Genomic DNA, 24191 nt, shown 5'->3' with positions numbered 1-24191 from the left:
AGTCCTTTTGTATTTTGCTTGACAAAAAGAGTTCAAGCTAAGCTGCCCTCAGCTTCGAATCCTTTTCATCCTATTAATTAGTCATACAAAAGGAGGTTAAGAAGGGGATAAGGGTGGGAAGCCGCATGAAATTTACTTTTTCCTTGGGGTTGGACACGACAATTTCGGAAATAAGCAATAGGGCTAATCAACTTTAGAATTAGAACCACGATAATTGTGACAGTAAGATTACAAAAATACTTTTGTACGTCAAAGTTTATGGCATTGAAAATAGAGATTAATTACAGAACAAGAGAAAGAGGAAGGAGCGAAGAAAAATGGTGCTCAAATAACCCCTGGCTTTTGAACTATTAAGACCACTACAGATATGTTGAGATTTCTTTTACCATAATCAGTAAGCTGCGCAGAGGTAAAAGTCTTCAATTTGCAATCCAGCAGAATGTAGTTTCCATTCTAACTTTGTTCCTCGCCCACACTTAAAGATGGAAAATTTTGCAAGAAATTTTTGACTAACAAGCCGCATCCAGTGGAAATCCAGGACCCAAACCTAGTGTTGGGCCTTCATTTAACATGGTTCTCGACTACAAGTTTGCATGAGCGCATAATGCCGCAAAAACTAAGAAACAAGATACAAGATATAAGGTCTGAAAAATGCACGAGTGTGGATACATGCTTAAGGTACCAGCTGCATTAACATAGTCCCTCATACACTTCGTTTTCCTTGGACACTACAGCATTAGTTTTCCCTTTATTTGCTAAACAACAACGCTAATGTTTTATACAAAGCAATGCAAAAACCAAATATCCAGTCAAAGCTGATCATGTCTCACCATATTTTGCATAGTCCAACAGCTAAAGCCGTGCAATATGACAACACGTACGGAAAGGGGAAACCAGCAAAGAAAACAAAACCACCAATGACTTGAGAGTAGGACATACTCCTCTAAAAGAAAATATTATTCTCTAAGCTTTATAGGCGATGTGTTCTCGTAACCGAATATACCCTCAAGATTCAACTATGTTAAGCCTACAACATAATCATTGCCCTCCATCTCATGCCACTTTAACACCTGACCACATGTGGCATCTGCGTTCTCACATAAATCTTATAAGACAGGACGAGAATGGAAAAAGCTGAGCCATGTCAGCTGTATATGCCAAATATCCCTTACTCAACTATTACTAAAACTTTTTAGCATCTTTAAGCTGCTACTGCTACCTTCTTAACACCTTTCTTCTCTGTTTTAAGAGGGGGTGCCACTTCAGGTTTCTCAATTCCTTGTATATCCGTAATCCTCAATTTTGTTAATTCCTAGAAATGAATAGGAAAAGAGGATGAGAAGTAACAATGAGTAAAAAACATAGCTGTGTTTCAGGCAGTATGTTCATTGTGGATGAATCAATGACTAACCTGTCGATGTCCTCGTGTTCGTCGATAATTCTTCCGTCTCTTCTTCTTGAATATAAGTACTTTAGCATCTAATGCCTGGACCAAGAGAAGGACAGATTAAATATCCTAACCTATCTGGAATAAAATGAGATGTGTGTGTGCATATATGAAGTAAGTTATGCGACCATCCAAGCTCAAAGCCTGAAGAACTGAACCTAGTTCCACATCTGTGGCATTCCTCGAATAAGCTCAGCAAGATCCAATAAGTAATATAATTGAAGCTAACAGTTATAACTACTGAAAAATGAAGTTCTGGTAAATACACAAACCATTCTTGAGGTATTGTATATTACTAATATCAGTCCACTTACCATAAGTGGTTACTGGTAGTGCAATATGTGCAATACCTTTTCAACAGTGATGAAATATAGATCATTTAAAAAATAACAACAATCACGCCTCAGTCCCAAACAAGTCAGAGCCGGCCCTCGATGAACCTTTTTTTCCTTGGGATAAGTATTCCTCTCAACAACTCCTTATAGAATTCATTCAAATAAGAACTTATTCTTTTAATATATTTTAAAGGATTAAAAAGTGGTTTTTGAGGAAATTGCTAATCCAACTTCTCAAGCTTCATGGGAACTCACTAGTCAACCAGAAAATACACAAGTAAATATGCAAACAAACTAAAGGCAAAGGTAGACTCATGACACAACTATCTTACATGCTCCTCAACGACAGCATGAACAGCTGCATCCGGCAATATAGGCCTGCCAATGATTGTCTGAGACGTTGAGCCCAGCAGCAAAACCTTGTTTAGTATTAACTGAACACAAAACATGACATAGTTATGCACTCACGTGAAGGTAATTCCAATGTACAAGCATTTTTCACAAGTAAAAGACAGGCAAAAACTAAAGTGAGAGGGGAAGCACCAGTGTTGTCAAAGGCGTGCTTAAAGCGCGCTTAAGCCCTGAAGAGAGGCTCAAAACATGTTGCGCGCTTCGCCTCGCTTAGCGGGCGCTTCAATGTCGTCATCAAGACTCTAAGGCATACTTTTCCTTGCCAATGGGCGTAATCTGAAGAGGCGACACTAAACAATTGATATTTCACTTTATCGTAATTCTTTTTTACTTTCTCTGTCCATATACTCCCCCCATTTCAATTTATGTGAATCTATTTTATTTTTAGTCCGTGCCAAAAAGATGACTCATTTTCATATTTGGAAATAATTTACTTTTATGCAATGATTTGTAGCAATACATAATATATATGCCTCATTTTACACCACAAATTCAAAAGTCTTCTCTTTTTTCTTAAACTTCGTGTCCAGTCAAATAGGATCACATAAATTGAAACGGAGAGAGTATTTGTTATTCACATTTATAATTATTAATTAATCTTGGACTACACATACATATTTGTATATTTTCTCCATTTGTGCCTTTCTCCATTAAAGCCCTCTCTTTATTTGGCTTTGCGCTTAAAGCCCCAATGGACCTTAGAGTTTTTTGTGCTTTTCGCTTTTGATAACACTGGGAAGCACATAGCAAGCTTCATCAGGGTCAAGGTCTCATGCGCAACGTGATCCTGCACTTTGAAGCTTATCTTGTGCTTCAGCTTGTATTAGAACTAAAACCTATCATTAAACACAAGCCACATTATATTTAAGGGTTATGAGTTTGTTCCTCTTTCCTCTATATTAAAACTGAACCCATAAGATTTGTTTTCTAAACAATTACTATGGTGGTAGTTACTTCTAACTAAGTTGGAAACCAAAAAATTTAGCATCTTCCCTTGGCATCGAAAGATATCAAAGCCAATTAGTTTCATATGGATTATGGAACCCAAGAATTTTGTGCATGCACAGCTCAAAAGATGTCCATTTCCAGCAATATAATTCAAGTCTCCTTTTATACTTTACATAATTTTAGAACAGAAGGCATACTACCCTATTCTAATTATAAACACTTGTCAATTCTTCTCCAACGCAAGTACGTAACAAATAGTCTCATTAGCCCTTTTTACAGTATTATACCTGTATATTAAGACAAGGAAACTCATTTTGCAATAATATCTAGGATCAGTGTTATCAAAGGCAAAAGCGCAAAAAATCTCTAAGGTCCATTTAGTGAAAAGAGGCGCAACTGGAGAAAAAGTAACAATATGTATATATAGTCCAAGACCAATAATTATAAGCATAAATAACAAATATATGGACAAAGAAATTGAAAAAAAAAAATTACGATAAAGTGAAAGATCAATTGTTTAGTGTCGCCTTTTCAGCATCACACTCATTGGCAGGAAAAGTATGCCTTAGAGCCTTGATGTGACACTGAAGCGCCCACAAAGCGAGGCGAAGCGCTCAACATGTTTTGAGCCTCGCTTCAGGGCTTAAGCACGCATTTGACAACACTGTCTAGGATACACAGAAAATATTATAAGGTTGTTTCATCTCAAAGTCCCAGTGGTCTAATTTGCATTTACTTTCTACCATCAAAAACCTGAAGATTAAAGAATAAACTGATGACAGGAGAAAGAATCATGGTTTTCAAAAAAAAAATAGTTGCATGTTTTCTTAATGGGAAAATGCATAATTACCCCCTTACCTATACCCGGATTCCCAACTACATACTTTTTCTTTGCGGGAATCATATTACCCCCTAAACTTATTTTAAATGGAATTATTTGCACCCTTAACGTTGATGTGGCAGAGTGTGTGTATTTTACTCTCCCAAAGGAGAGTGAGAAGCAAGAAAAAATGATTTTCAGATTATTTTTTATTCTTTTTTACCATTTTTTCTTACTTTTTTTTCCTTTTCCTTTTTTTTTCCTTTTTTTTTCGTTTCCTCTCTAATTCCGGCGGATATTCATTCACCGGCGACTTTGTCTAACCGTTTTTCTTCCATTTTTTCTTTTCACACACAAATTAAACTCTCAGAAAGATCTATTCATAAGAAAACCAAAATACACTCAGATTTGGGGGGGGGGGGAATTCATCATCGGAAAACCTTCCCACGCCGGAAAAAAAATAATGTATTGAAATTTTAACTGGAAAAAGTTTTCTCAGCTTATATTCGTTTTTATTTCTTTTGCTCTTACTCCCACTCATAAATTCAACTTTCAAGAAAAATTTATATATATATAAAACAAAACACACTTAGATCAGGATAAAAAATTTGTCGCCGGAAAAAAAAATTCGCCGAAAAAATGGTGTTTGTGAAATTCCAACGACCACCATTTTATGCTGCCGGTGACCAAAACAAAAAGAAAGAGAATGAAATAACCCAAAAAATGAGAATAATAAGAAAAAAGGATAAGAAAAAGCAGAAAGAATAAAAAAAGTACTAAAAATACATGTGGGGGCACGTGTAGCTCACCACTTGCCAAGAGTTTGGTTGCCAGCGTAAAGGGTGCAAATAATTCCATTTAAAATAAGTTTAGGGGGGGTAATAGGATTTCCGCAAAGAAAAAGTGTGTAGTTGGGAATTCGGGTATAGGTCAGGGGGTACTTATGCATTTTCCTTTTTCTTAATCAACCCAAAGTTGCGTGGTTTTATGAAAAAGGCCTCTTTAATTAAGGAAAACTACAGAGGAATTACAGGGATATTACATAACAAGAGGAGGGTAATTATCAAATTCCAAAAGCAATAAAAGGGTAACTTCCTTTTCCCCCTTTTCATCAAGCATCAGATGAGTTAAAAATAGAATTATGAAATTTCCCACATCTAATAATAAATATCTTAAACTTTTTTCCACGTATATCACCACTTAATTGATGTTATAGATATACTTTTTTCTCAACTTTTTCCTTGAGAATTGCTCTGGAGCCTTTTCTTTCAAGTAATGCCAATTGATGCAAGGTCAGTAGTAAATAATCTATTGAGAAGAGCAAAGATAAAAGTAGTGGACTGATACCTAATACATTTGCACAAAGAACTAAGGAGATCATCAACTAGCTCCTGCAGTCCTACTTAAGGTTTGGTAGAAATTGAGCATTTAACATATCCAGAGGGACGAGGCACATAAAGCTCAAATAAGCACTTAGAGTATCCCTTTACCCCATCATTCCTTACTTGAACAAACAACAGAGCTTAAAAAAACGATACATGGTCACAATCCAACCAGACCTGTGACAGCCACAACCCTAAACTCAGCCTTTAGTTTTTTTCCTGATGAAATTTCAGCAGTTAGGGTAAATTTAGTATGAGAGCAGCGGGTGCATCTGCACTGCACACTTGCATTTGATTTTAACTATATGAACTGTTGAACAATTTTTAAGACATATATTTTTACTAAGTTAGCGCCCGCTGCTACAACGTCCTCAAGGTGTCTTCTGTTGGTGGTATGCATAAGAAAAAGACATCAACTTTGTACACAACTTCCAGAAAGCAAGAACCCAACTTACCTTGTCATTAACTTCGCAGAACTTCAGTTTCTCAGTAAAAATGGAATCACCATTGCTCACTTTAAACTGGTGAGAACCAATCTACATAACAAAAGACAACAGCTTCAATTCTCCAAAGGTCACAATTAAAGATACTTTATTTATCAGTAAACGTATACAATCTATAGTGTTAAAAAAACTCCTAATATATTAAGTCAATAAAAAATAGCATAGACATTCATATAGTCGACCCAAACTAGTTTGGGATTATAAGGTATACAGGAAACAGCAATTAACCTGAACAATGGCGAAAACGGGTTCATATGGTTTGAAGACCCGGTCCGATTTCTGAAGTGGGCCGATGACCTTATACCCAATTTCAGCTGCCTCGTGTTCTTTCTCCTCTGGAGTGTACTCTCTGCTGGGCTCACTATTCGACTCCAAACCCTCCACGTCCTGATCATCATCATAATCATCATCATCAGTTTCTTCTTCACTTCCCTCCTCGTCATCATCGCTATTGATCGGTCGATTGGAACAGAAATTCCGGTGGAAAGATGAAATTTTAGTGGTAATGTGGGGGCATTTTGGGGAGGACGTGAGTGCGTTAAGGGAATTGAGTAGTTTTGGGGTTAGGATTTGAGGGGAAACGGAAGTAAGGGAATGGAGAGAAGATGGCTCCGGAGATAGAAGATATGTTAAATGACGGGTTAGGGTTTGAACGCATCGGCGATTCGCCATTGTTTGGCTGAGCTTTGACCTTTAGGGGAGTGATGAGTGGGGACTGGTGAAAGTCTAGGGTTTAAGAGTGAGCTGGAAGTTGGGGGTTTCTGTTCTGATTGAACTCGGTAACATGACTCACGGTTCTCTTTTTCTTTTCGTTTTTTTCCCTTTTTTATTTGAAGAGTAGTAATTTTATTTTTATTTTTATTTTTAAATAACAGTGGTGTTTGAGTTTCACATTTTCTGGTTAGCTTGCCCCTGTCATGATTTTCATATTTATCGACCACCAAACCACACGCTCGAATTTGGAGTAACAGTTTTAACTTTTACTTAATAGCTATGTTTAGCTTGATCAAGAAATAATCAACTCACCCCTCTTAATTTGTAACTTTTCATATTATCAAAGTAACTAGCGTGTGTTGAAGAATTATAATGATTTTTGAAAATTCGTGTTACTGTATTTAAGGATATTTTATCAACGACGAGCATGATAAGTGATAAAAGTTTTTGTGTTGCATTCATTTGTTTGATGCAAATATAAATTTTTTTGTGGAATCTTTAGCATGTTGGCTCATTACTTGCAATGTATGATACCGCAATCTCATCTCATCTATAGTTGGAAACTATTGATCAGCATGTTGGTTTTTTTTAAATCTAATTAGATAAGAGGTGTGAATAGGAAATGAAGGGAAAAGATTTGGAGAGAAACGAAAAGTTTGAAGCTATTTCCTTTACTAATGCATTTTGTCCCTCATCGAAAAAATTAAAGAAAATTTTTGTGCTTATATAGAGAAGTATCTCGCGCCGTCGTCACTCGCTCGGCTTCGGTGAACCCTTAGTTACCATAAGCTTGCGATTTATGTCCAGTACTAATGAGGTTATGCCTGGGTATGTTAGCAGATCCACTAACATTTTTATTTTCGTCAAAATTATCAAACGAATAGCATAAACAACATGCACATTCTAACATTTACCAAAACGTGACAACATTAAAATCTATTAGGAGGTATTTGTGAGCTTAACATATAATTCAAATTGCAAAGAGGTTGAAAAGTTTTTTAATTTCAACAACAATGAAATGAAGTATAGGTGTTTTATTTTTCTTCTGAATCAAGTATTTGAGAAGATATGTGATTTGAAGTGTTCTGCAAAAGCATAGTGTTTAATGTTATTGTCACTGAATCTAAACTTTAACTATACACAAGAGATCACCAACAAAATCTTAGCTCCTATACATCATAGAATTGCCTGAAATTTCTCTGTGTTGAGCCTGATCAACTTTGGTTTTCTTCATTTCCCTGCTCGTGTTAGAGCTATCAGGCATTCTTGAACTATGCACATTCTCATCTAAGAGTGAAACAGGAATAAAGGAACATTAGAGTTAAACTTGTAGTGACACAATCTTAAGCTCAAAGGGTAGATTGGCCTTGAAAGTTAAAACAAGGCTCTAAGAAACTACTGGTATAACTGGGATAAACATACCAAAAGAAAATCAAATTAAAAGAAATGAACAACTTGGAATTTGGCTCTGCAGAAATTGAATTTTCCTATTTAGTTTTGGTAGTGTATTATTAGCATGACTGTGTTTTAAGCAAGGAAACATGAGACTTATTAGTAATTGGAAGAAATTCTGAGGTGAAACAATGAGTATGATGGGCCTCTAAAGATGTAGCAGATGAGACAGTAATGTCGTCAACCCACAACGTCCACATATGTCAATTCAATAAGCCTGCATAATACCAAAAAGAAAGGATCTTAGCCCAGTTGATATCTTTCACTGTTATGATAAAACTGTTGTATTTAAACTATATAACCAAATCCCAAAACACAATCAATAGAAAACTATAATAGAAAAAGAAACAAACTAATATATGAATTGTCCAATTCAAACAAACTCAACTGTTTGGAGACACCACAACTCCCTCTACCCTATAACAAACCAGTAACCACTCAGAAGAATACATTATTTTTTATCAGGTAAGATAATCTAGCAACAAATATATAATAACTACTACTATCCCTACTATCCCTCAACCTCACACAAGTTGAGGTCACTATATGGAGCCTCTTTACCATTCTAATCTATTTTGGCCCGTCTCTATTCCAATACTGAACCTTTGCTTAAGGATACTCTTACTCTAGATTTCATAGTCTTATACGGACATACAAGTTGAGCTAGCAATAACTAACTTAGTAAAATAGTGTGTAACAGTTTCTCCAAAATAGAAGACAAAACAAACAAATTCGAATCAAAACTTAAATCAACTGGTCGCTGCACTTGGGAGCACAGATCGGTAGAGTCACCCAACAACTAAAAAACTTACCAATGGACATGGATTCAGGAGGTCTGATAGTACATTTTCCTTTGTTTTTTAACACCAACTGCTAACCAGAGAGGCACCTGTGTTGCTATTGTGGACAGATAATTTGAATATTCAAAACAAAATTAGCACAAAACACTACAAAGCTTATGTAAAATAAATTTAATTAAAGGAGGAAAATAATACATATACAAGATTGAGAGGATCCATTCTCATGTTTGGCATGTATCATCTTTTGAAAAAATTCCAACTGCACAAGCGATAAACAAGAAACTAAAGCTCACCGCTTTGGCATTACTTAAGAGCATGAAACAACACAAAATAAAGTGAAATTACTAAAAGGTGATTTGTATTAAAAATAGAAGCAGATCTTGGATTTTTAAGTTAGTGCATATAGATTACCTGTTGCACCCACTACTCTTTTATCTTTAGTGACAATAGGCATGGATTTGGAAAAATATAGGTGCAACATTTATTTTCACTGAAACTGGTACTTCTATGTAAATCCACAATGGTAAGAGGAAATGAAACAAATTCTAAGAAATATAGAGCACAGATATCCTTTAAAAGCATAAGTCAAATAGAAAATCAGATGAAAATTTCATCAATTTGATTGTGCGAAGAGAAAATGAGAATTTTTTTAAAAAAGCTAAGAATATCAGTGTGGATAGAGAAGTAAAAGAACCTCAGCTGCAGAAAAAGCGAAAGCGTGAGGATCAGATTGGCTATCCATTGCAATTATCTTTTACTTGTATGTGAATCCGGAGTTTTGAGTACTGAAAGTCTCACAGTGACAAATCTACAAGCAACCAAAAGTAAACACAATAAGCAAAATCCAGGATACCTCATATTCCAATAAGTTAATATTCAAGTAATTTCCAAATTAAAAATAGTTCACTATAAAATAAACCAAAAGTGAAAAATAATAAAGTATTCATTGGAATTATTATGTTCTTCTACTATGTAAAATCTCCATAATAGTAATTGATTAAAGATATAGCATTTTAGAAGCTCTAATGTATTATTGATGTCACACGCAAGCACTTCATTTGAGACAACAACATGCATTTTATCTAATCTTGGTAAGGTTCAAAGATAATCACACCAGATAGTAAGGATTTGTTGTACGAAGAAATCCTGCAATTAATATTGTAACACCGAAATACTTTAATCCTTTCAGCTAGATTACTAATAAAAACAAATCATTAACAATGTCATATACATTATCAAAATTACTGTACGAAATAGGAGAAGACATTAGTGGTTAAAAAGCAATTTTATCGTAACAGAGAAAAATAACTTCACAACTGTGAAGCAATAAATGAAAACACATCAGAGAAGGATGTAACTTATAATAGACAGTAAATCCTCCTTCTTCAAGCTATGTATATGTAACACATCCTCACATTTTCAAGAAAACAGACAGAAGAACAAGCAAGAAGACGGCGTACATGCATTGCAACAGGTAAAAACTTTTCCTTTGTGTATTTATCCCGAAAAGAAAGTTTCAAATATTTTATATTCAATGATATTATACAATGTCAGAAGTAGTGCTAAAAGCACAGAAGGTAAGGGAAGTTTGTTGTCTTAATCGTATCCTTTTTAATTTATCAGATAGATTTTTGTATTCGATATAAAATGATCAGCGAAATTGTATAAGTGCACATATTAAGATACGTTAAAATATTATTTGATAGTTTGTTTACAGTTTGTATTGCAAAGTGAACAGTTAAATGATGTTATACATCCATTGTTAATTAAATTATATTACCTAGTCGATCGATAAACCATCCAAAGAGTCAGTGAGTATATATCTTATATTAACATACAATAGATAACTTAGTTTAGAGACCACATATCATCAAGAGAAACTAAAAAAGAAGAAACATGGTGCGCCTCTGTCATGAAGGTAGGAGGCAAGTGTCAAATTCGAAAATCACAAGTACTGCAGTAAGTCACTATTTAGATTTTATTTGTGTTGCGGAATATCGTGGGTTAACTAGCACACAATCTCACACAAAGCAAATAAAGAAGAAAAATCAACACAAGGATTTAACGAGATTCGACTAAGCCTAATTCTCGGGGCAAAAGAAGAGAGAGTTTTTTCACTATGAATGAAAAGAAAAGCACAATACAATCTATATAATCCCCAACTATAACCCCTATATATAGATCCCAAAAGGTCTCAAACATATATGAGAAAGGTTTCTCAATTTGACAAGGACTATAGGTTTTCCTTTCCCAAATCTATTAGGACAATGGGTTTTCCTAAACCTATAGAGATTATGGGTTTCCTAAAAATACAAGAAAATAATTCAAGCCACAAATAACAAATCTTCCCCTTGGCTTGAATTCTCTTCATCAACAGGAACAACGTCTCTCTACATTGCCCTCATCCCTCGCAAGGGCTCTATTGAGTACTGCACACACCAATCAAGTCTAGGCAATGCCTAAACTTGTTAAGAGACTCAACCTCTTTAGCCATAGCACTAATCCATCGATTTGGTTATGTACTCTAAATAGCTTCTGAGTAGCTATAACACTCAAATGCATCAACGGTCTCTGCAACTGCCAAAGCAAATCCCACTGGATTCGTATATCCAAGGAGATTCCCATCAACTACATTTGCAAACCTTTGCGGTCGGTTGATCATTCTCTTCTCTCTGCCTATTGCAATGCTATAGAGTTGTTGCGCAGGTGCATCAACATTATCTTCTTGATCAATATTTTGCACCTCCTCCACTTCCTTTACTTTAGAACTACTGGGCTGAGCTAGTGGAGATTCAATTTCTAGCTCTATGCGGTCACTGACACCATGATCTGTTTCTGCTATTGCCTTATCCCTCTGACTGTCCAGTGAGGCAGATTCATTGAATATTGCATCCCTACTGATAATTAACCCTGGAGTCTTTTGATCTGTGTACCACAACCTATAACATTTCACTCCAGTTGCATACCCTAGAAATATGCACTTCTTTGCCCTCGGCTCAAGTTTTCTATCCCTCACATGAGCATAAGCAGGACAACCAAATATCCTTAAATTTGAATAATCAGCAGGCGAACCGGACCATACCTCAAAAGGAGTTTTGAACTCAGTAGCTGTGGATGAAAATCTATTGACCAAATAACAAGCTGTATTGATTGCTTCAACCCAAAAATCTTTGCTAACACATGAGTGTGAAAGCATGCTTCGTGCCCTATCACAAAGCGTTCTATTCATACGTTCTGCAATACCATTTTGTTGTGGTGTTCCGACACAAGTGCAGTGTCTCACTATGCCCTCCCTGCTGCAAAAATTATCGAACTCAGAATTGCAAAATTCCAACCCATTGTCAGTTCGAAGACGCTTAACTTTTCTTTCCGTTTGTCTCTCAACCATCGTCTTCCATTTAAAAATGTCGAAAATGCTTCATCTTTTGTTTTCAGAAAATACACTCACACCATCCTTGAGTAATCATCAATCAAAGTCATAAAATACCTGGCACCACTCTTGGAGGGAACTCTGTTTGGACCCCACAAGTCAGAGTGTATATAATCTAACTTGTCTCTGGTCTTGTGCTCGGCCTTGTTGATGAACTTTACCCTTGTCTGTTTACCAAAGACACAATGCTCAGAAAAATTCAAAACTTGATTTTTGTACCCATCTAGCAAATTCTGCTTACTCAACAAAGACAATCCATTATCACTCCTATGGCCAAGTCGCAAGTGCCACAACTGAGACTGATTCAGATCACTTTTCCCAGAAGCTACAGCAGCTTCCCCTTCAACTATACTAGACCGAAGATGATATAATTTAGAATGTAGTTTACCCTTCATGAGTGCCATGGAGCCTTTACACACTTTAAGTATTCCATTCTCGGAGTGAAATTTGTACCCTTGATCATCCAAAGTCGAAAGAGAAATCAAATATTTCTTTATCCGAGGAACATGCCAACACTTAATGTTTCTGATAATTCCGTCGAACATTCTTAATTTGATGTTACCAACCCCCTCTATTGGTAATGGATTATCATCTCCCATATAGACAGTCCCACTCATTTGTTTGTAAGTTGCAAACCAATTCCTGTGTGGACACATGTGGAAAGCAAATTTTGCCCATGACTAGAACTCACAACACAAACTTCCCCTACATAATCACTATCATCAAAATTATTGCCAGTGTCAATAATATTTGTCGAATTATCTATTTTCTGCTTCCCTCTTTTCTCCTTCTGCTTAGGACAATCTCTCTTGTAGTGACCTTGCTCCCCGCACTCATAACAATTTTGCTTTCTTTCTCTAGACTTTGATCTTGCGGTTGATTTTTTCCTTTTAAATTCCTTTTGTTTTGTTTTTCCTCTAATCACAAGACCCTCGCCCTCAATTCTGTTGTCTCTTTTTCAACTCTTTAGATTTTAGTGCATTACTAACATATTCTAGTGAAATATTATCTTTCCCATATAGCAATGTATCAGTAAAAGTATCATAAAACTGTGGTAAAGAACATAACACAATAAAGGACTGATCCTCACTCTCAATTTTGATATCCACATTCTTCAGGTCCATTATAATTGAATTAAACTCATCAAGGTGAGTTTTAACATGTGTACCTTCATTAATACGGAGATTGTATAACCTCTTTTTTAGGTAGAGGCAGTTTGTCAGCGATTTCTTAGAATACAAATCTTCTAGCTTCTTCCATGTCGTTGCTGCAAAAGTTTCTTCAGCAATTTCTCGACGAACGCTATCTGTAACGCTCATGAAGATCGCACTCAAAGCCCTCTCCTTTAGGTCTTCCTTCTTTGTCTCTTTTATATCTTCAGGAAAATCCTCATCAATTGCTTTCCATAATCCTTGTAACACCAGGGACGATTTCATCCTAATCTTCCATAGACTGAAACTAGAACCTCCATCAAATTTCTCTACTTCGTACTTTGTTGAAGATGATGAAGACATCTTAACCCTAAATTATGTGTAGAAACCCGAACCTTGCTCTGATACCAATTGTTACGGAATTTCGTGGGTTAACTAGCACACAATCTCACACAAAGCAAATAGAGAAGAAAAATCAACACAAGGATTTAACGAGATTCGGCTAAGCCTAATCCTCGGGGCAAAAGAAGAGAGAGCTTTCCACTATGAATGAGAAGAAAAACACAATACAATCTATAGAATCCCCAACTACAACCCCTATATATAGATCCCAAAAGGTCCCAAACATATATGAGAAAGGTTTCCCAATTTGACAAGGACTATAGGTTTACCTTTCCCAAATCTATTAGGACAATGGGTTTTCCTAAACCTATAGGGATTATGGGTTTCCTAAAAATACAAAGAAATAATTCAAGCCACAAATAATAATTTAACAACAAAGGTTTCATGGTATCCAGAAGAAAGGAAAGGGAATTCTCTTTAATTGATCAAATTTATAGCAGGATGTTAAAGTTTTTCCAGCCAAGCAGTAAAATAATTATTGTTTCAATCGATTCTAACATTGTAAATTTTTATTAAGTAATATTCGCTTTGTTGGCAAAAATATACCAAAATAATAGTAGCTAAAGCAGGATCCAAATTGCAGAGCTATCTACATAATACATGCATTTCAAACCTTGTGCTACTGCCGCTCGGGATACCTCTGTTAGTAAACCAAAATTATTTCTTAAGCAAAGGAAAATCAATCTTGATGACTATCTAAAATGAAGACAGAAAGAAAGCTTTCAACTCAAAAACACCACTTGATAAGCTAATGAAACTTCTTGCAATGTCAGGCAGAGATTTCCTATTCGTGCGTCAAAATGCCCTAACTCAAAATGTAACCAAAGAATGAAACCAGATAAAACAAAAGACAGGACCATGCATAAGAAATCTAATTGAAAACCTGGTTGAAGAATTTTGTCAAACACCTAGAGAACAAAATTTATTAACATGTTTCACTTTATCTGCAGGAATCCCCTTGCTATTCAGGGGAAAACACAAATACCTAGCATATTATCAGCGATTGAAACAAATCAATGCAAGAAACACAAGTTGAGAAGAAGATTACCCAGTAGGAAATATCAATAGACAGAGGGGAGGAGTGAGAGAGAGCAGAGATATTAAGCGAAGAGCCGTTTGAAGAAGGGGACTTTGCAGATGGAGCTTCTCACCAGTGTCGGATGTAGTTAGAGAAATCAAGCGGTGAGTTGATAGTTGGGCTACACGTGTTGGGCTACAAATTGGGATAAATTCAAAAATAGTCGGATTTACAAGTGGTCATTCAAAAAAAGCCACAATTTCAAAAGTAATCGAAATTGGGTCAGACAGACATGCTGACCATGAGCTACCTGATTATCCCCGTTTATAGTATAGGAATAGAAATAGATATGATGGGCTATGATTTGGTAACGTTTATAAGACTCTCACTTATATACAACAAAAAATAATAATCGGTCACCTCCTAAAAGAATAGGTGAAATCTTTTTATACCACCTTTTTTGCAAACAACATCTATAACACTCATCTTGCACAATTTCTAGGGAAATTACCAGCTATGTCCATTTATAAGTAGCTCATTACAAAAATTGGCCAATTGATAAAATATTACTAATATTAGCCAAATTAGCCAATTAGCTATTTGTAGCAAAAAAAAATCAACTTTTTGCTTTGTTTTGAGTGGGGTATTATTAGAATAGATTTGACACAACTTAAGGAGCTTGAATCTCAGTTTTGGAATGATTTGGTGAAGTTTTGAGGCGGTTTGAATTGAAAATTCGAAGTAAATGCTGAACATGAAAAAAAATGATGTGTGTATCATTTGTGTATTACATATGTATCATATTTGTATCAATTGTGTATCACATGTATATCCATGTATGCCTGTGTGTGAAATACATGCGTGATACATGTGTCGTAGAAGACTTTTTTGAACTTGATTTAATTACGAATTTTGATACAAAACCAGTCCAAATCGCCTCCAATCTTCCTCAAATTTTGTATATTGACTTATCTATATATTTTCAATGAATTTCAACTATATCCATTGAAAAAGTTCCTTTTTTGTTTAGATTTTTGGAATATTGTATAGATTTTTGTATTTTATCACCTTATTTGCTACCCCGTCCATGAAATTTCCTTTCCGTCTTGTATCTAATGTTGCTAATCACGCTTAAAATATGAAAGGTGATTTTTGCATGTGATTCTTTGATAAAAAGAACCCTATTTTTTGGTTTTTCAATTTTTGTTGGCTAGTTTTGATAAGTCTATGACTAATAGCTAGAGGTTGGTAAGTTAGATTTATTTGAGACATTTGTGTAAGTTTTCCTAATTTCTAACCCCGAGAAACCGATATCCTTGAGTTCGGGGAAGGAAAGAATAAAAATTTAGCTAAAATAAATATTTTATCTTGAGTTGAGATCTCTATTACCAGGAATAACTTTTCTATGACGTCTGAATTTCCTTTCTCTCCCACGCTTCGCGGGTATTTCTTTTACCGGACTAGTACATTTTAATTTATTGTTAATATATATATATATATATATATATATATATATATATATATATATATATATTACTCAATGCATATATATTTGAATATTTAATTTAATTTAGTTTAATTTAAAGCTAGCATTCTCTTATGAATAAATTAAAATCAAACAAACATATTTTTTCGACCAACTCTATTTCTATTCTTCTAGTCATTTGTGTATGGGTCAAAATCTGAAGACAAGAATCGGCGTGGGAAGGGACGACGAAAGGTTACCTGGGACTGTTATATCCATACCACTGTAACGATATGCACCTCGGCCACGGTCGAGATCGCGTATTTAGGACATCTGGGCCGAATTGAATATCGTGGTATTTCAAGGGGTCGGCCCATAATACAGTCGAGTGACCTAGATACTATGGGTAAAGACCGTTGAGTAAGGGAGAAGATCTAGTATACAGATATTCCCCAAAAAGAAGAGGGATCACCATCTCTCCCTATGGAGGAGAAAGAAGCAAGGAAGCTCGGAACTTCAACATAAATTGTTGGTTCATCACACCCAATGTATAGGGTTCTACCTTATTAAAGATTGGTGACCTTTTCCACTCATATATTCTTCATTGATTGTTAAGCATTACGGAAACCACCATCGTCTTCTTATACGATGTGATTTAATAAATATTACATTTAAATCTTATGGGTGCTATGCTTGCTTATTCTCATCTTCTATCCTAGATCTGGAATAAATTATCGTTGGCTAAGATTTACCTAAAGTCTTCTTATTTATTTAGTTTAGCAAAAAAACTCAATACTTTTTGGTCAAACAATTTGTGATATTTTTTATATCCTTCAGCCATACTAATATCAATTGTATTATCAAGATTGATTTCTCTTTTCTACAATATTTTAAGCCTCACTATTCCTGTTTGAATGTATATGTCATACAAAAAATTTCAATTTCATCATATACACCTATAAGTAATATTTATTTATACATCAATAAGTGTTAGAATCCAAATAATATCATTGGTGGATATAAAAAAAATGAATTGCATAATGATCCATCTTTTATCTACCTATTGAAAATTAGGTAATCAAAGTAAGATAAAATTAAGGGGAAAGTTCCATATATTCTATGTACTATTCAAAAGTATTCAATTTCTTCTTCTTCAATAAACTTTAGAGCTTTATACCTTCGTCTGGTTACGATGGTCCTTTCTTCACATTAGTTTAACACGGTAAGGTGATCTCCTTTTTCATTCCATTTAACTAAATGAGACTTATTTAAATAAATAAGACTAAAATTCAAGAGCTTTAAATGACCAATGTGGATCACAAATTTAAAATTGTTCATATTTTTTGCTGTCGAGCATAATACATAAAATATTAATATGTTATATTTCGCTGAAGAGATCAGATTTATGATAATATGTCACTAATCGGTAAACAATATTTATGTAAACTTTAATTTTTATCATGATCACAAGAATATTTTAAATATTAATTTAAGCTTATTTTATATCTTTCAACCTTGAAAATAATTATCCATAATATTTTATGCATGGTTACAAATTAAATATTAATTAATCAATTTTATTTGGCAGAAGGAAAACGAAATTAATTTATAACCATATGTTATTTTCAGTCATCACATGCCTGCAAATTAGGATATTTCAAAATCATAACATAATAAATATCTACCATAACACTTGTACAAAATAAATTTCATAATAACAAATGGTAAATTATAAATTAGAAGTTCATCGAGAAACCTGTATTTATATTCGTCAAACTGCTCCGATCTCTCCAAGCAACGACCAAAAAGAACATCATTTGGGCCCGAAAAATCATGTCAGTTGAAGACATCCGCTCTGTCACATTATTCATGTCTTCAATCTATCACATCATTCAATAAACAGTTGAATATATGTAATTTTGCAAAATTAATACTTCAGATAGCCACATTAGAGATGATAGAAACTGAGCGAGGTGATCGACTTGCTGTAAAAGTTGAAATGGTTTGTTAACAAACAACGTCAGAATTATAAGATATACCTTGCAAGAATTCATGAAACTCTATTGGTGGAACTCCTATTATCATTTTATACTCCTAGGTCATATGCAGAGAGCAATCTGAAGAATATTTTTGTAAGCCTTTAGATTCAGGCTCTTACTCTTGTGTTGTCTCTCTCTCTGCTTCTTGCACTTATTTCTCGTTGTGAGAATTTGGAGGAAATCCAAGAGCATCACACAGAGGCGAATTTAGAATTTCTAGAGGATGGATGCACCGTTATCGAAGATAGGAGAGAGACGAGTAGTGACGGATGCACTTTTTTGACATCGGATTCATCTGAACCCAATAATTTCGACGCATAGCACAAAGTTATATGTAAACTTTACTAAACTTTCAATAACTTAGTCTGAACAAAAATTTTTAAAATATAATGATTTCAATACTAACATTATTAAAGACGAAAATGGTTAAGTCATGATTTCGCACTGGAAATAAGTCATGAAAATCACGTGTGTGACTTGTAATTTTGGGGATAGAAGCTAAGGTTTGAATACCGCTAAGATGGAGTTGGAAGAGAGAGGAAACACAATTTTTTTTAAAAATCAGAAGAATTAACTTTATACGCGAAAGTGTAAAAATATTTATTATCAAGTTATTTAAATATTATTTATAGATAATTCATTAGTAACATTGAAAAGATCTCAAGTGAACTTGTGATAAAAGAATGAATTAAAAGATTTTTTTAAAAAAGAATAATAGAATAGGAAAAATGTTATGATAAATATCACATTATGGTGGGTGTCTACTCTTCTTCCATGATCTTCATCTCAAATGCTTAATGACATATTCAATGACATATTTTGTATGTTCAATGACATATTCCATGACATACTTTCTTCACTTTTTATGCCTATATAAAGGCCTTGTAATAGATAGGAAAATACACACAATTGAAGAAGAAATAAGAATCTCTCTTCCTCTCTTTCTATCTATATCTCTTAGTTTGTTTTGCTTGTTCTATATTGTTATTTTGGATTATATTTCATAACACGTTATCAGCACAAGGCTCTACCATCTCAAGAAGATCTTTGAGAAAATTAAGGTATAATTTTTCTCAAATTTGTATTTTTTTAAATGTCTGATATTATGAAAAGAAAGTTCGTTGCCCTTGAAATTTCGGGCAAGAACTATATGACATGGGTATTGGATGCTGAAATCCATTTAGATGCAATGGGTCTTGGAGACGCCATTAAAGATAAAGATAAAGCATCTACACAAGACTGTGCTAAGGCCTTGATTTTCTTGCGCCATCACCTTGATGAAGGGTTGAAAATTGAATATCTCACAGTGAAAGATCCATTTGTTTTGTGGAATAGTTTAAAGGAAAGATATGACAACTTAAAGTTGGTCACTCTTCCACAAGCACGATATGATTGGGCTCATCTTAGGCTCCAAGACTTTAAGTCTATTTCTGAATATAATTCTGCTATGTTTAGAATTACTTCCAAATTGAAACTCTGTGGAGATAATATCAGTGACTATGATATGCTTGAAAAAATGTTTACAACGTTTCATGCTTCCAATATGGTCTTACAACAGCAGTACCGAGAGAAAGGCTTCACAAAGTACTCTCAGTTGATTTCTCTTCTACTTGTGGCTGAACGAAACAATGAATTGCTTATGAGAAATTTTATAAATTTCACAAACAATGAGTAATATCCTATTAATTGGTATTCTAGTCTCAGTGATCTTTTAACGATTTTAACTTTCCTATACATTGCTTTAATTCTCTTTAAGAAAAGGTTTACAAGCACCCTAGAACAACTTTTGTTACTTCACCCTCAATTTATTTTATGAGTATGTTCTTTTCTTACACGGATCAATTATGTTTCATACAATGTGTAGGAAAATGTAAATAATTTATACTTGTAAATAAATTTGTTGTAGTTGTATTAGTCATATGTGTACTTGTATTATTTTTTGCGTAATTATTTGTATAATAATTAGAATTTGCCAGAAATGCATTAAAGGCTACTATTGAATTATTGGTTTAACTTTATTTCTTTTCCATTTTTCTCTAATAATACTAATATTTATTCATATACTTCTTTTGTATGTCAAACTATGGCAAGCAAATATGGATATCTTTCAAAGCAAACTTGGATCAAAGTTCAATTATAAAAATATTTGCTTAATTGATTCATGTACGACACATACAATATTCAAAGAGAAGAAATATTTCTCTCATTTAAGTATGTGTAAGGCAGATATTACTACAATTTCTGGTAGTAGTAATCTAATTGAAGGCTCTGGAAGAGCTACTATAACTCTGCCTATGGGAACAATAATTATCATTGAGAATGCAATGTTCTCCTCCAAGTCCAAGAGGAACTTGTTGAGTTTTAAAGATATCCGCTGTCACACCTCCTTTTTCCGCCCTCGTGGGGGTACAGGAGTTTTTTCCAATTAAAGGACAGTCGAAACGGGATTTATTTCTTTATTTCAGAGTCGCCACTTGGGAGATTTAGGGTGTCCCAAGTCACCTATTTTAATCCCGAATCGAGGAAAAGAATGACTCTGTATTACAGTCTGCGCACCAGAAATCCGGATAAGGAATTCTGTTAACCCGGGAGAAGGTGTTAGGCATTCCCGAGTTCCGTGGTTCTAGCACGGTCGCTTAACTGTTATGTTCGGCTTGATTATCTAATATAATACGTATTATAAACTTATGTGCAAATTTTATTCCTTAGCCGCTTTTATTATTCTTTTTATTTATTGTTATTATTTTACGAAAAATTGCAACATTGTGAAAACGTATTTCAAATCACGTCGCAATCAATTGCACCCGTGGTTATCGACACATTTCGACTCCGTTGAGATTTAGATTTGGGTTACATAAATGCACACCCGTATTTAAGGAAATAACATTATTAAATACGCGCCTAGAGCGACTAGCGTGTCATTATTTTTGGGTAGGGCCGTGAAATTTGCTAAAACGGCTCCTCCCTAATTCTAAGCAATTAACTGTACATTTATTGAGGGCCCCGAAATCTATACATTTCATTAAGCGAGGCTCATCTCATTTATTTTAAATGGACAAATCTTAAAGCGACTACATTTTTTCTATAAAAATTAGTCTCTAAAATAAAGAAAGAAAAATCCTAATTAATTACTAGCTTTTATAATTTTAAGAAAACATGACATGCTAATTGCTTGGTTAATACAAATATTGATGAAAAAAAATTACTCTTAATTTCGAAAATTTAAAATAAAATAAAAATTCAACAACTAATATTCAAAATAAACAAATATAGCTAGATTAAAACTCAGCATTGTTATTATTTTTTTTTTAAAAAAAATATTATTGAGATTAATTATTCACAATCATTTGAAACTAGATTTAACCATAATTGCTAAAGCTTATTAGAAAGTTTATTAGACTTAAACGTTCTTCTAATCTTGCTTAAGCTCAAGTCATGCCTTAATGCCTAATTTACGATGTTTAATTTAAATTCATGTTTTAACTAAATTTAGCTACTTGTTCATGATCAACCTACAATCTTGAAGCCTTCATAGTTAGTGAATTAACCTGTTTTGCCGAACTGATTTATTACAGACTAACTTATGATATTATTTTCTTATTCCAGCTATTATTTAGTAATTCATGAAATAGCTTAAATACAATCAACAAAAGAAACAAAGAAAAAAAAACGAAATTAAAACTTCAAATTTTCATTCTTCATATGTATTCATGCTTCATATTTCAGATTACAATAACCAGCTTTTCAGTTGTGTATCTGATATTGGAAGCAAAAGAAAATGAATATGAGAATCAGCAGCAGCAGTAAAATCAGTACAACACAGCAACAATAGCCCAGCAACAGTAACAAACCAGTGGAGTAGTAATCCAAAAAAAACAAAATCTTCCAGCTTTGATGAAACAACAATTAATTCTGATTTCAAACAACAAAAGAAAGCAGAATATTTTTTTAGTATTTTTTTTTATTTTGAAAGCTTAAATATTTTTCGGAATTTTCTATCTCTTAAATGTTCAGCCCTTTTCTCTCTCTTATTTTCAGATTTGTTTCTCTCTCTCGTATCTGTGTATTTTTTTTTCTATCTCCCTCTATTCTTTTTTTGATTTCAAGACTTCACATATATAACCCATCCCATAAACCTTTCAATTAATTAAAATCAATACTTTTTCTCTACCCAACCCATTATCTTTCCACTCATCCCCATTACATTAAATAAACATATCACACCACCCCATTTCATTTTGTCCCCCATGCTTCATTTAAAATAATGCAAGATTCCCCTTTAAATTAAATCTTGTCCCCCCTTTATATTAAATAATCATATCACAACCCACCCCATTTCATTTTGTCCCCCATGCTTCAAATAAACAATTACAAAATGTACAATTCCTAAACTACCCCTTCTGACCTTACTGAAATTACCAAACTACCCCTGAACGTATTACAAATTTACCAAACTACCCATCAGCTATAACACATCAATTAATCAAACTTAACCAAAATATAGACAATATGATCAATTTCTAACAATGTTCAAACAACAATATGAACACGGATGAACATCATAACAACAATATCACATGAACATGATTTTAACAATATTTCAACAACAAATCACATGAACACAAATTGAACAACCAAGAACAACTAAAATTTGATTGAACAATATTTTTAGCAACAACAAACCTATTTTTCGGATTTAAACAACAACAACAATCAAACGAGTATATTTAGATTCCTAAATTCAATAATATTGAACTTAAAATCAACTCTAACAACATTGCAACAAACAATTCTTATATTAAACTTTAAACAAGATTATGAGAATAATTCAAGAAATAATCATAAAGGGTAAATAAGAAATCAAACTATACAAAATTCGGATTCAAGATCATCCAAACAAAGTATGAACATGAGTGAATCTATTTTAACACAACAAACATGACGGATTAAACGATTAAATCAATATATTCCTTTAACACAACTAAATTCTTTAAACAAATAACAAGATCGACGAAGAAACAATTATGAACTTAAACTTGAACTTAACAATACTAACAATTTCTAACAATACATAAACACATGAAACAAATTGAAGAAATAGTTAATTAAATTTCAATTTGAATCTAACAAACAACAAACTAACAAATATTCACTTAAACAATAATACAAACATGACATGAATATGAAAACAACTAATTAAACTTCTATTTTGAAATCTGAAAATTAATTTAACAAACAACATGAACACACTAGAAAGTTATTTCAATGATGAACAACGAACAAAACAAGGATTAAATCGTTTAACGATTTTGGATCCGGAAAATATCAAACAAAAATATGGACAAAAATAAAACTCAAAAACAACTAACCGGAGATGAATCAATGACGAACTTTGATTGTAAACAAATCTGTCCGAGAACGAATCTCGCACCAAGATAACTTGACGTCGAAGACGACTACGAACGGACGACCAAAGAAGGTGGTCGTTTGGCATCGTTTAAAACGAACAATGGCAGCCCTCCACAAGCAGAAGGCAGCAGCAGCAACACTGCTGGAGCAGCAGCACGAAACAGTAGCAGCAGCAGTGTCGGAGAAGATGCAACGGCAGCCATGGGAGCTCGAGTTCGAGCTCGATGAAGCTCGTCCATGGCTGGACGCGGCGGGCAGCAGTTGTGGTGGTTTGTTTGGACGACACAACAGCAACATGAAGGATGAAAAACGCAGCAGCAGCAGTGTTGGAGAAGAAGAAAACGCAACAGCAGGAGGAGAAGCAACTACGGGCAACAATGGTGGCGTAGAAGTTGCTCGACGAACTTGAAAAACGCAGCCATGGCAGCGAGGGGATGTCGTGGGGGTGAGAGTGGTTGTGTTGTG

General features: G+C 34.1%; 2 protein-coding genes across 2 annotated transcripts; both read right to left on the bottom strand.

Moving 5' to 3' along the window:
• Positions 1–662: 662 nt before the first annotated feature.
• Positions 663–6672, bottom strand: LOC107811494 (large ribosomal subunit protein bL21m). The gene is made up of 5 exons (XM_016636438.2): positions 6075–6672; positions 5799–5879; positions 2115–2216; positions 1412–1486; positions 663–1312 (listed from the first exon to the last, which is right to left on the bottom strand). The coding sequence occupies exons 1-5, from the start codon at positions 6516–6518 to the stop codon at positions 1202–1204; spliced, it is 813 nt and encodes a 270-aa protein (XP_016491924.1). The 5' UTR covers positions 6519–6672; the 3' UTR covers positions 663–1201.
• Positions 6673–12256: 5584 nt separating this feature from the next.
• Positions 12257–12859, bottom strand: LOC142178399 (putative mitochondrial protein AtMg00300). Its single transcript, XM_075247739.1, has one exon. It carries the CDS (start codon positions 12857–12859, stop codon positions 12257–12259), a length of 603 nt encoding a protein of 200 aa, XP_075103840.1.
• Positions 12860–24191: the final 11332 nt, after the last annotated feature.

Source organism: Nicotiana tabacum, chromosome 3 (assembly GCF_000715075.1).
Source record: "Nicotiana tabacum cultivar K326 chromosome 3, ASM71507v2, whole genome shotgun sequence".
Taxonomy (NCBI): Eukaryota; Viridiplantae; Streptophyta; class Magnoliopsida; order Solanales; family Solanaceae; genus Nicotiana; species Nicotiana tabacum.
The sequence above is the reverse complement of the archived record's forward strand: the minus strand, read 5'-3'. Positions and strand labels throughout refer to the sequence as shown.